The 14,417-nt window shown below is 40.2% G+C and overlaps 1 protein-coding gene across 1 annotated transcript; it reads right to left on the reverse strand.

The window, feature by feature from the left end:
- Positions 1 to 1,186: 1,186 nt before the first annotated feature.
- Positions 1,187 to 11,344, reverse strand: LOC130851693 (GTPase IMAP family member 7-like). The gene is made up of 2 exons (XM_057732357.1): positions 11,246 to 11,344; positions 1,187 to 3,066 (listed from the first exon to the last, which is right to left on the reverse strand). The coding sequence occupies exon 2, from the start codon at positions 3,028 to 3,030 to the stop codon at positions 2,140 to 2,142; it is 891 nt and encodes a 296-aa protein (XP_057588340.1). The 5' UTR covers positions 3,031 to 3,066; positions 11,246 to 11,344; the 3' UTR covers positions 1,187 to 2,139.
- Between the last annotated feature and the right edge of the window lie 3,073 nt (positions 11,345 to 14,417).

Consider the following 14,417-nt stretch of genomic DNA (forward strand, 5'->3'; position numbering starts at 1 on the left):
AATCAAAGTGAGAATGGGACCTCCCTGGCTATCCAGTGGTTAACACTGTGCTTCCACTGCAGTGGGTGCCGGTTCGATCCCCGGTTGGGGAAATATGACCCCACATGTGTGAATACAATAAAAATACCGAGCATTAAAAAAAGGGATGAAACTATATATTCAAAGATGATTTTAAAATTTTTAAGAGAGTTCTATGGATAAGTTTATGCCAATAAATTTGAAAATATAGATGAATGGATAATAAAAAAGATACATAAATAAACTATAGAATTTCAGGTAACAGAAAAAGCAATGGCATTTTTAATTCCATGAAAAGAAATCTTTTTTGCTATTTTCCAAACTGTGTCCTTTAAATATTTGATTCCTTTAAATTTTTCTAGGAATATAGACCTACTGTAAACAAGACCAATGTGTTAAGAAACATACCAGAGACTATGCATCCATAATCAACAACTACTTTCTTTTTACAAGGTTTTGTTTTGTTTCGTCAAATTATTACCATTGCTCAAATTTGCCCCCTTTGAGACAAGGCATGTTTTTTTAACTTTCTTTCCCCTTCTCACAATACATCTGGAACTCTTCCAGTAGCATTGACTTTAGAGTTAGGGTTCCTAAAAGAAAATTAGTCTCTTTATTTTATGGGTACCTGTTATAGCTTTACCATTTACCCTAATCACCAGACCGGGGCACTTTTGAAAACTAAAATTCATTCTCAGGTCCAGCTGTGATCCCTGGAAACAGTCCAAAGTTTCGCTGCAGACACACCACAGGCTTGGCATGACAAGTCTCCTACACAGGTGTATTTTACTGGTCAGATCTGAGAGTCACTGATGCCTGTGGCTGGACCTTTGGTTGAAGGTGGCAGCTGGTCAGATAGGACCAGGCAGAGAGGGATCCAGGAGACACTATTCCTCATCTAATTCTCTGGCTCCCACAGATCCTCTGCTGGCCTCCCCTCTGGTGGGGCCCGAGAAGGAGTCAGAGGACAATGGAACCCACTGACGTGGCCCCTGGCAGGGCCACAGAAGGACCAAAAAGGGAAGACCGTCGATCTGCAGGGGGAAATGGGACGTTTCTGGCACAGAGCTATTTAAATTTGTAGGCAGGAGAATTTAAAGTTGGCAGCTGGAACAGGAAAGGGGAGAAAAATAAGAGACTTGGTCAATTGTTTTTTGAAACAGGCCTTTGGAATTATTTTTTATTGGAGGATGTTACAAATGTTATTATTTGTCTCTATGTTCATTGTTGAATAAACAATATACTGAAATAGATCAAAGGACCTATAATAAAAAGTAAATTTCCTCCCACCCCTGGTCCCAGAATCTGAAGTTCCCTTCCCCAGTGGCAAGCACAGTGGCCAGTATTTAAAGCAATATTTTGCATATATGCACAAACATCTTGTACTAGTTATCTACTGTTGTGTAACAAATTTCCCCAAAACTTAGTGGCTAAAAACAGCAAACATTTATCATCTCATTCCTCACAAACCAGATAACACTGCTGCTGGGGAACGGACACTTAGCTGACGGTTACGAAATGCTCACGAGGGGCCTGTGTAATGGGCGTCACAGGTCGTGCTAACGTTCAATATGGGATGCGTTCCAGCCTTGAAATTCCTTCCATTTGGGTCTTTTGGTTTGTTTGTTTGTTTGATTTAAATTTATTTATGTATTTATTTAGCTGCATTGGGTCTTTGTTGCTGCCAGCGGGCTTTCTCTAGGTGCAGTGAGGGGGGCTATACTTCCTTGCAGAGGGCGGGCTTCTAGCTGCTGTGGCTTCTCTTGTTGCAGAGCAGGAGTGGAGGGATGTGGGCTTCAGTAGTTGCGGCATGTGGGCCCTAGAGCACAGGTTCAGTAGTTGTGGCGCTTGGGCTTAGTTGCTCCCAGGCATGTGGGATCTTCCTGGACCAGGGATCTAACTTGTGTCCCCTGCATTGGCAGGTGGATTCTTAGCCACTGCGCCACCAGGGAAGTCCCCCACTTGAGTCTTAAAACCATGTCCTATAAACTCGTGCTCAAACTTAGCAATTTTGTAATTTCTTAAATACATTGATGTTTGCGGGGAGGGACCGGCATGCAGAGTGATAGGGAGTGAGCTGCAGAGACGCTTCACTAACCATAGTAAATTGCAAAAAAAAGGTTAGTTCTTGAACAAATGAAATGCTTTTAAAAGCAACTTCATAATTCCATCAAATATTTGGCTAAAGATATTGTTTTGGGCCTCCTCCCTAACATTTCTCAGCTTTTTTTCATATTCCATGTTTAGTAATTGAATTTTTCTCTCCTTTTCCTGTATACTCTCCTTGCATGCCTGCTCACACTCCATTTCCACTTTTAGGATTTCTATTTCTAACTCATCAGCGTAGATTTTCTTCAAGACTTCCTCCCGCTTTCTCAATTCTACCTCTGTGTCCTTGTATATTTTGTCAGTAAAGTAAGTCCCTTTGTTGTCCTGCATCATCTTGTCTACCAGCTCCACCAGCTCCTGCACCTGAGCTTCGTTTTCTGCCTGGTCTGTACTCCTGTTATTGAAGGCACACCATCGGTCTCCAAACTCCCTAATGAGACTTCGTAGCTTTACATCCACATCTTCCACATTGTGGCTTAGCCTCTGGTCGTCCAGCAATTCTTTTCTAGTGAACAAGATGAGCATGTGCTTCATGGCTGCTTCCCCAAACACAGCCTTGATCAACTCCACGGTTTTCTGCTCTTCCTCCGTGTAGCGGCCCAGCTGTATGACCAAGACGATGGCGTGGGGCCCCGGGCAGGAGAGGAGGACACATCGGCTGATTTCCTGGCGCATGGTGTTCAGGCTGTCCTTGGTGTCAAAGAGACCTGGGGTGTCAACAACGAGAAGGTCTCTGCCCTTCCATTTCCGGGATGCTGTCTGACAAGTTTTAGTAACAGCCTCCGCAGCAATCTTAGATTCGAATACCTTTTTCCCGAGGATGGTGTTTGCCGTCGCACTTTTCCCACTTCCGGTTTTCCCGACCAGAACGATCCTCAGAGCGTCGTCCTGGGCGTCAGCCATGTTTGTATCAGAGGCTGTGGGGTGTAGGCAAGTCAGCTGTGGTTCACAAAGGAAAGCAAAAATGTGATTAGATAAAGTTGAAACCTTCCCCAGCCCTTCCTTATTTCTTACTCTCCTGAGTATAGAAATCATTCCAAGTCTTCTCAGCCGGGTGACATATTTCATGTAGGATTCGCTCCCTGATGTCTTCTACTTATTATTCTAGTTCCCATCGCATCCCCCTTTGTGTTGCTGTGATGAAAGCAGCCTATACCATTTTAAAATCTGTTTTTTTTTTTTTTTTTTTTACTGTTTTTCTTTTTTCCATTTAGCAAAATAACCTACATTTTGTTCTAGAACAGGTCCAAGTTTGTTTAAGACATGGAATCTGAGGAGTCCTGGTGGAAGATATTAGCAGCATGTCTTGTGAAAGAGTGCTCACTTAAAAGCACTAAGATTCTGGACAAAAACAGAAAGGAAGTGTGGACGGAGGAGACAGCACAACAGTTCCACTATAGGGGCTGTGAACATGGAAGGAAAACAGCCATTTGGTGAGACAAGTGAAAACTGTCCTGAAATTGGTGTATGCCACACAGAGCCAAATTAATCTTATTTCTCAAAGTGCACGGAGAAAGGAGGATGAATTTGATGTTCTTATTCCAAAAATACTTTAATATTTAGAAACCATAATGGGTCCCTTATGATCTATGGTAACAAAATATTTGAAGTGGGTTTGATGGGCATCTGGCTCAGTGTTTTAGACGATAATCCTGCATCAGCTGAGAAAATAGATCCTCTAATGTCTAAACTTTAAATTACGTTCCCCTAATGTAGGTAAATAGAGCTTATCAATATTGACTCCCTTAGAGACAGAAAATTGAAGCAGCCCAGTGATCTCGGAAGAAATAATAGAGAAAGTAGTCAAAGAGCTCCCCACAAAACAGCATCAGTCCCTCCCTTGTATTAAACCCCCTAATATTAAACTTGCCCTCGTATTAAACCCCCAGCAATCAGAGAATCCCTATTTTACTTAAATTATCCCAGAATACAGGGAAATAATTTAAAGCTTCAAATTCTTTCTAAGAAGTAAATGTAACACTGAGCTGCAAAATTGACAGAGATTGTACCAAAGAAGAAAATTACAGATGAATCTCACTTATGGAATATCATTGCATAAAATATTAGCAAACAGAATCTGACAACATTTAAAAAAGGGTTACATTGTGACCAAGTGAGGTTTACTCTAGAAAACCAGAGTGGGGGTGGGGAGGTTCCATAAGAGGAAAATTAGTAATGTAATCCACCAATAGCCATTCACAGTAACAACATTCCATAAAACAGAAATTGACACATATGAGGGTGAGTCAAAAATTATCCACACTCTGGCTGTAGAATTTATTTTAATTAACTTTTAGAAAAGACAAATACATCATTTTTCAACATAATCTCCTTGCTTTTCACTACACTTGTCCATCTGTCAACAAGCTTTCGTATTCTCTCATTAAAAAAAGTTTTAGGCTGAGCTACTAGCCACGAATGCACTGCTGTCTTCACTTCTTCATCAGAAGTGAGTCCGGCTCCTTGTTGATGGCTAACACTTGTGCAAACTTCCTTGAACTTCTCTATCCATTCAACACACTTCTTTGTGACAAAACACTTTCTCCATACTGCGGACAAAGTCTTCAGTAAATAATAGCACCAGGTACACCCTCAGACCACAGAAAACGAATCACTTCAGGCTGCTCTTCTTTTGTGCAAATCACCAGTGGGGCATCCATTTTTGCTCACACCGCAGTTACGAGTGAACTGATGTAACACGTTCACACCTGCACAGCAGTGACTGGGGAGACAGTAGCCTTGAACAGAAAGGGCTGATAAGACATTGCGGCCAACAGAAGTTTTAATAATAACCAGCGAGCGGCTAATTTGTGACCCAGCCTCATACTTTCTTATCTATTTCTCTGCTCATGTTGAAAGCAAGCATCTTACTTAAGGGGGAAATACTTTCTCACTAGAACTAAAGCCATCTCCACCTCACTTTCCCGTGGTATTTGAGAAATCAGTCAATGCAAATAGAAGAAAAAGTAATTATAGGAATAAGAATTAGAAAAAGAATAAAAGGGGAGGCCAGATAGTAAATAATATCATAAAGTCCCTTAGAGTACTGGTGCAAAAATAGAAGGAGCAGTGGAAAAAACAGAAAATCTAGACAAACACTCATTTGCGTAGGGAAATTAAGTATATAATAAAGGAAACATTCCATATCAGTGGAGAGAGGATGGACATTGTAATGAGAAGTATTGAAATAACTGAGTCATCATTTGAAAAAGCATAAAATTGGATTCATTCCTCATACCTACCCAGAAGAATGCCAAATGCATCAGGTAATTATTTAAAAATTAAACTATGTACCATTAGAAGAAAACAGACAAATTCTTTCAAAACCTGAGAGTGAGGAAAACTTTTCTAAATGGAACTCAAAATACAGATGCAATATGGAATCCAATTGATAAATTTGACTTCCTGTTTTCAGCACATGTTAGGAGCTTGGAAGTCACTACTCCATCCTAACAATAAGTGAAAAGCTGAACAGACTGAAAAATCAATTCTTAAACCCTTGAGATCCCTTTAAGGACACAGGGCAAAGTGCTGCCCCCAAGGCTGGAGAACAGACAGGCAAATACAGGGGGTCCTGGCTTAGCAGAGCAGACTCACTGTGGGCACCAGTGCTGGGGCAGGAAAACCTGAACTGTGGTTGAGGAATTGCTCGATGGTCAGGGGACCCAGTCATGGGGCGTCCCCACACTTTTGTGAGTTTTACTTCTAGGAGTTCCACCAGGTTCTCAGGTTAAATATCCCCCCTCCCTGCAGAGAGAGGGAAAGGAGCCATTCTGAAGTAGGGCAGAGCCTCCTGTGCTTCTCAACAAGGCCTGGCCTCAGGGGAAACCAGGTAACCAGAGCCTGACCTGCTGGGGTTTCATCAGAGCCTCAGTCGCCTGGAGAAAGAAAAGTACACAACCACAGTCAGCTCTAAGTCTTTCATGTAGGAAAAGGGACATACCCGCCTCCAGTCCACTGGAACCCTCCTGTCCCACCCAAGTGGGGAGAAAAAAACTGAAAAACACTTATGAAGTTCGCAGTCCAGAGGCAAAGGGTTACCAAAACTGAGATGTAATCATAGGACTATAGAATACTTCTCCTCCCTGACCCCATGACTCCATTACTAAAGGCTTCTTTACACCAGTTCCTTTACCCAGTGCATCATGTCCAGCTAACAAGAAAAATTACAAGGCGTATTAAAGAGCTAAAAACAACTTGCAGAGGCAGACCAAGCATCAGAACCAGACAGGACAGGTGTCGACTGAGCAAAAATGCACAACCTCAAAGTTGAGAATTGTGTTTTATTTGAGGAATTACCGAGGACTACAGCTGGGGAGACAGCCGCTCAGAGAGCTCTTAGGAACTCTTCCAAAGAGGTAGTGGAGGAGCCAGGAGACATAGGAGGTTTTGTTGAAAACAAAAGAAAAAAAAACAAAACATGTAAGCAAACATCAAAAGATTACTGCTAAGCACAAATAAACAAAAAAAACCCCAGACATGCCAAGTTAATGATTGTAGTGCTTTTTGATGTATGGGAAGATGCAAGAGTCTGGGCTCATTGAAACCATTCCTTTGATAGGCATCTTAGCTATCTAGGGCCAGTATCCTGTTTTTCTCCATTCTGAATTCCCCTCAGGGCCCACTGTCCAGGGGCTGCAGTGTGACAGCTTGATGGTTGGGCAACATTCACGTCTATTGAAGTGGCAGCAAGATGTTTGTCCACACAGGGATCTTGAAATTATTAGATGAGGAATTTCAAACAACTAAGATGAATATGCCAGGGCTCTAATGTAAGGACAGATGGGCCCTGTAAGCAGAGACATGGAAATCCTAGGAAAGAACCAAAACTAAATGCTTGAGATCAAAGCAGTGTAATGAAGACTGCCTTTGATGGGCTAATTAGACCAACCAGATTAGAGTCTTCAGGACCCGTTTCTGCTCAGAGATACCAGGGATTCTTGGAGAAATGACTGATTCAAAGTCTGAGGCAGGAAATGCATAAAATGACCTGGGGTCATCATATTGGCCTTGTGTTTTTTGCATCCTGATTCAAACAAACTAAACTGTAAATAAATTATGAGGTAATCCATGAAGTATAAACTCTGATGACAGGATATCTGATAAAATAAAAGATTTATGGTACCTGTGATGCTGTGGTTATGTTTTTTGAAATAATCTTTATGTTATAGATATGCATAGTAAAATATTTAAGGTAAAATGACGCAATGTCTAGTATTTGTGTCAAAATAATTCAGAGTTGGGTTGGGCAGTAGGTTGGAGTACACATGAAACAGGAATGGTCAGAAGTTGGTAACTGTCAAAGGTAGGTGATGGACACGTGGGGTTTATTATACTATTGTCCTGTAAATGTCTGAAATGTTCTGTAGTAAAAGGTTTAAGATGTACTTATGCCTTTGTAGCCACTACGGAGTATATACTATGTTCCAGACACTCTGATAAGCATGTTTCATAGGAATATTTACTCCTTGTAAATACTCCTGGGTGAAGATACTATTATTCTTTTTTTTTTTTATAAGATACTATTATTCTAGTGTTATAAGGTAAGGAAACTGTGGTTCAAAAATACTGAGAAATTTGCCCAAGGTCATGGTACTAAAAGGTATTGGGTTGAACAGGGTTTTGATTCAAGGTCTGTCTGACTACCATGGTCACTGTTAACCACTGCACACTATGGCTCTTCGGGGTTCCTTCTCTGGCCCCTCATTCTACACTTTACATCAGGTCAGAGGCAGATCAGGGGAAAAAGTCCACACTCTTTCCCAAATGGTGATCTGGTAGGACACCTGTAATTAGAGAAGGCAAGGAGGAGGGTTTCACACTTCAGAGATGTTTCTTCTCACTCTTCCAACCTGGGAAGCTGAAGGTGGGAGGCATAGTCAGGGGAAAAATCATTAAAAAAAGTTTCTCCAGTGATTCTTGGAAGACCTAGAGGACTTGCAGCTGAAAGAAAGGCTGCACAGTGAAAAAGGCATGTGCTTCAGAAAAGAATCAACTTACACTGTGAGCCCAGATCCTCCCTTTCTAGAAAATTCCTTCATCTCCCTGAGGTTCAGTTCCCTATGCTATGAAAAGGGATAATAAAACACATCTTGCAGGGTTGTCATGAGGCTTTCGTACAATAATTTCTGTTAAGATCTCTTATGTTGCCTAGAGCATGGCAGCTACTCAATAAAAAGGGAGTGCTACAAAAGGCATTGAGATGTACGAAATATAACCAAGTGACTTAGAGACACACTGCAACTCTAGAGATTCAGCTGGATTTACAGGTTATATTGTTTCTTCAGAGTAGCTTATCTTCTCCCTATAGCACCCCTCCTGCACCCCATACCTTGCACCTGCACCTTGAGGGACACAGCCCCCTTCTTGTGAAGTGTTCGATGAATCCAGACGAGAAGTCTGTGGGCAAGATTCTAATCTTCTCTTGTTAACTTCTATGAGCCTTGGAGAGTCACCAGTTTTCTGGAATTTGATTGTTTTTCTTTGAGTAAAGGGAGTTAGAGTAGTTTTAATGGAACGGTCTCCAAATTGCCTTCCAGTTCTGAGGACACTAACTTCCTATTAAAGGATCTGTAAAGCAAAATGACACGTTTCCAGGTAACACTATCACAACAGACACTGGCTAGAAAGTGCACTATTAAGACAAGGTCAGCCCCTCCTAACAACATTGTAAGTGCACAATACATTCCCCATTCCCCAGCCTCTGGCAACCACCATTCCACTCATTGATTCTATGACTTTGGCTATTTTGTGTATCGGTGGAATCATAAGTATTTGTCTTTCTGTGACCAGCTTATTCCACTTAGCATAATGTCCTCACATTTCATCCATATTGTTTCATATGGCATTATTTTCCTTTTCTTTGAAGTTGAATAATATTCCACTGCATGTAGATACCACATTTTTTTTATCCACTCATTGGTTGAGGGACATTCAGGTTGTTTCTACATCTTGGCTATTGGGAATAGTGCTGCAATGAACGTGGAAGTGCTAATATTTCTTCAAGATCTTGATTTCAATTTTGGGGATCAATGCCCAGAAGTGGAACTGCAGTATCCTATAGTACTTCTATTTTTAACTTTTTGAGGCACTTTCAGACTGTTTTATGGTTAGATCTCATCACAATTGTTTTTAACATAATAAAATGAAATTAAAAAAACTTGAAACCATGATTAATGTAGTAGTTAAAGAAACGGGCATAGAACCATAGAACTGAGAGGCAAACAGATCACAATACTATACCAAAGAAAACAGAAATTTATCAGGACAGAAAAAATACCCCCAAAATCCCAACACATCAACTATGCAAGCAGCACTCAAAAAATGAAAATGGAAGAAGTTACACAAAATGCGGGTGTGCCCCTGTGTGCCCGCACACACGAACCTCTCTACACATGCTCACATATGATGCATAAAGTGGGGCCCAGTCGCAGGAGAACGTGACCCGAAGTGGAGAGCATTCCCACAAGTGCTTTACACTATGAAACACTGTAATAAGAGCACAGACTCAAGAACAAAAACAACACTCCCAGGAGCAGATGATAGAACAAAGAATAAGAAAATGCAGACTCAAAGAAACAAAGTGAAGACAAAAGCATCATCAATACAGGACCCATGAGTGAGTTAGAGACAACGGTTCAGAAAAGATATGATTCAAAAGTAAATTTCTTATTAATAGGAGGGGCTTAATAACAAGCCCAACAAATGCAAATCTGAAAGACCAGAAGATACCACAGTTCGAGAAAAACTAAAGAATGAGTAGGACCAACAAGAAATCCAACTTAAAAAGGACTGATATTGCTGAAGTAAACAAATCAGTAAATACGACCCAGGAAGTACAATCCAATAATTTCCCTGAAATGGAAAAAAATCAAACAAACCCAAAACAAAAATCTGACTGTTTAGAAATAAAGACCACATTTCGTTCCAGGGAATCTTGATATAGAATATTCAGCATTGAATTCTTATTTGGTATTACATATCACATTCCAAGCACCAGGAATGACTCCTTCAGTTATCCAAGAAAAAAAAATAAATAATGAACTGGGCGGGGGGTGGGGTGAGGGGATCAGACTGGCTTCACAATTTTCCATAAGCAACATGAAAACAGCAGAAACAGTGGTTTCTACACCTGGAAACTGTAAAAATAATACATAACAAAATGTAGGACTTTGGAGAGAGGAGATTGAAAGGTCTCTGCATTATTTTTCATTGTCTAATATCTAAAAGGGAGCCAGTTCATGTTTTGCATAAGTTCTTAGTCTTTGAAAGATCTTTCAGGAATAAATAAATCACAAGATTACCAAGGACCAAGGTCTGGCTCTGAATATAAATGTGTCCTGTTGCTTTTGAGTTGCATTTGCATCCAGAACACGCATGTGAAAGTGCACGTATTTTCAAGAGAAAGAAACTGATATCACTTAGTATAAAATCATTCATTAGAGTTGCACTTATTACTGTTGAACAGGAATGGTAAATTTGGAAAGGTCCAGCAGTAAGTATTTTAGACTTTGCAGTCAGCCACTCAGCGCTGGTGCTGGAACACAAGAGCAGCCATAGGGCCTAGTGGGTGACGAAGGGGCGAGGCGGCTGTGCTCCACTCAGACTTTACTTACAGACAGGGAGCAGGTGCTTACAGCCCCTGCAGGGTAGATTGTGCACCCTTGCTCCAGAGTCACACTTTCGTGTATATCATGCCAGAGAAAATTTTTTTAAGTGTTAACTTTTCTAAAAACACACAGCTATTGTGTACATGGGCACGTTGTTGAAAACTCAGTACAAGAGAGAGCAGTTTGAGAAGAGAATAAAAGTTACACACAATTCCGCTCCCAAACTAGAGGCTGTTTAATATGCACATCTTTCCTTCTTTTTTCTGTGTCTTGTTTTTCCAATGGTAATATATTAATGATTTTATATCCTGATTTTTATACCTAACATTATACTATAAAGAGTTCTTATAACAACTCACACTTTTGAAAGCCTGTCCTGTTAAATGTGAGACATATGGACATCACACAAATAAATCTCTCAGCTTCCCCTTCCACAACCTTTCCACTCCTGTGCCGGCCCCTCATCCATTGCTCTTTCCTCTGCCTCCCTCTCCCTTCAAGCCACTCACAAGCTCCTTTGGCCCTCTTCCTGGCCAGTTTCACCTTCTCTTGCAGAAATGATGAGATCTCAAGTTCTCTCCAAGAAAGCTGCCTGAACTGGTATTTGCTTTCATTTGAAGAAAAGTGTGTTTGCTCTCTCTGAAACCTCTGACCAGAGGAAGCTTAGACTGGGTGGAGCCGATGAAGACACCACTTTGTATTTAAATAGAAAAAGAAAGCATTTCCCTGTAATTTGATTGTGCTTCAGTGTTGCCTAGCTGAAACCTTTTCCTCCATGCACCTGCTGTACTACTAAGGTTTTCAAAATCTTAGTCACTGTTTTGGATTATAGTGTTGGCTCCAGAAGACCCTGTAAAATGGCCCCAATTTTTAAAAACTGAACTACAGTTGATTTACAATGTGTTATTATCAGGTGTGCAAAAAAGTGATATACATATATGTGATATATATATACACAAATATATACGTGTGTATATATATATATATATACACACACACACACATTGTTTTTCAGATTCTTTTCCATTATAGGTTAGTATAAGATATTGAATATAGTTCCTTGTGCTATACAGTAGGTCCTTGTAGTTTATTTTTTAAATTTTTAAATTTTTTTTTTTTTTTTTTTTATACTTGTAGCACACGGGCTTAGTTGCTCCATGGCATGTGGAATCTTCCCAGGGCAGGGCTTGAACCCGTGTCCCCTGCATTGGCAGGTGGATTCTTTACCACTGCACCACTAGGAAGTCCTTTAAAATTTTTTTAAGCTCTTTGTTGGAATATATTTGCTTTACACTCTTGTATCAGTTTTTGAGGTACACCAAAGTGAATCAGCTGTATTTATACATATATCCCCATATCCCCTCCCTCCCGTGACTACCACCCCCCTCCCTGTCATGGCCCTCTAAGGCATCTCCCGTCATCCATTTGTTGTACAGCAACTTCCCACTAGCTATCTATTTAACAGTTGGCAGTGTAAATATGTCTATGCTACTTTCTCACTTTGTCCCAGCTTCCCCTTCACCCCCCACCCCAGCCCCGTGTCCTCAAGTCCCCACTCTCTATTTCTGTATCTCCACTCTTGCCTGTCACGGGGTTCATCAGTACCATTTCTTCAGATTCCATATATATGTGTTAGCGTACAGTATTTGTTTTTCTCTTTCTGGCTTACTTTACTCTGTATGACAGACTCTAGGTCTATCCACCTCATGACATATAGTTCAATTTCATTCCTTTTTATGGCTGAGTAATATTCCATTGTATATATATGCCACATCTTCTTTATCCATTCATCTGTTGATGGGCATTTAGATTGTTTCCATGTCCTGGCTATTGTAAATAGTGCTGCAATGAACATTATGGTACACGTTTCATTCTGGATTATGGTTTTCTCTGGGTATATGCCCAGTTGTGGGATTACTGGGTCATATGGTAGTTCCATTTTTAGTTTTTTAAGGAATCTCCAAACTGTTTTCCATAGTGGCTGTACCAGCTTACATTCCCACCAACAGTGCAGGAGAGTTCCCTTTTTTCCACACCCTCTCCAACATTTATTGTTTCTAGATTTTTGGATGATGGTCATTCTGACCGGTGTGAGGTGATACCTCATCATGGCTTTGACTTGCATTTCTCTGATGATGAGTGATGTTGAGCATCTTTTCATGTGTTTGTTGGCCATCTGCATGTCTTCTTTGGAGAAATGTCTATTTAGGTCTTCAGCCCATTTATGGACTGGATTATTTGTTTTTTTGGTATTAAGCTGCATGAGCTGCTTATATATTTTGGAGATTAATGCTTTGTCCGTTGCTTCGTTGGCAAGTATTGTCTCCCATTCTGAGGGCTGTCTTCTTGTCTTGTTTATGGTTTCTTTTGCTGTGCAAAAGCTTTTAAGTTTCATTAGGTCCCATTTGTTTATTTTTGATTTTATTTCCATTATTCTAGGAGGTGGGTCAAAAAGGATCTTGCTTTGACTTATGTCATAGAGTGTTCTGCCTATGCTTTCCTCCAGGAGTTTTATAGTGTCTTGCCTTACATTTAGGTCCTTAATCCATTTTGAGTTTATTTTTGTATATGGTGTTAGGAAGTGTTCTAATTTCATTCTTTTACATGTTGCTGTCCAATTTTCCCAGCACCACTTATTGAAGAGGCTGTCTTTTTTCCATTGTATATTCTTGCCTCCTTTGTCAAAGACAAGCTGCCCACATGCGCTTGGGTTTATCTCTGAGTTCTCTATTCTGTTCCATTGATCTATATTTGTATTTTTGTGCCAGTGCCATACTGTCTTGATCACTATGGCCTTATGGTATAGTTTGAAGTCAGGAAGCCTAATTCCACCAACTCCATCTTTCCTTCTCAAGATTGCATTGGATATTCGGGGTCTTTCGCATTTCCATACAAATCCTAAGATTTCTTGTTCTAGTTCTGTGAAAAATGCCATTGGTAATGTGATAGAGATTGCGTTGAATCTTTGGGTAAGATAGTCATTTGGGTAAGATAGTCATTTTCACAATATTGATTCTTGCAATCCAAGAACATGGTATGTCCCTCCATCTGTTTCTATCTTCTTTGATTTCTTTCATCAGTGTCTTATAGTTTTCTGCATACAGGTCTTTTGCCTCCTTAGGTAGATTTATTCCTAGGTATTTTATTCTTTTTGTTGCAGTGGTAAATGGAAGAGTTTCCTTAATTTCTCTTTCCGTTCTTTCATTGTTAGTATATAGGAATGCAAGAGATTTCTGTGCATTCATTTTGTATCCTGCTACTTTACTAAATTCATCAATTAGTGCTAGCAGTTTTCTGGAAGAATCTTTAGGGTTTTCTATGTATAATATCATGTCATCTGCAAAGAGTGACAAATTTACTTCTTTTCCAATTTGTATTCCTTTTATTTCATTTTCTTCTCTGATTGCTGTGGTTAACACTTCCAAAGCTATGTTGAATAATAATGGTAAGAGTGGACACCCCTGTCTTGTTCCTCTCCTTAGAGGGAATGCTTTCAGTTTTTCACCATTTAGAATGATGTTGGCTGTTGGTTTGTCATATATGGCTTTTATTATGTTGAGGTAATTTCCTTCTATGCCCATTTTCTGGAGAGTTTTTATCATAAATGGGTGTTGAATTTTGTCATAAGCTTTTTCTGCATCTATGGAGATGATCATATGGTTTCTATCCTTCAATTTGTTG

Source organism: Hippopotamus amphibius, chromosome 4 (assembly GCF_030028045.1).
Source record: "Hippopotamus amphibius kiboko isolate mHipAmp2 chromosome 4, mHipAmp2.hap2, whole genome shotgun sequence".
Taxonomy (NCBI): domain Eukaryota; kingdom Metazoa; phylum Chordata; class Mammalia; order Artiodactyla; family Hippopotamidae; genus Hippopotamus; species Hippopotamus amphibius.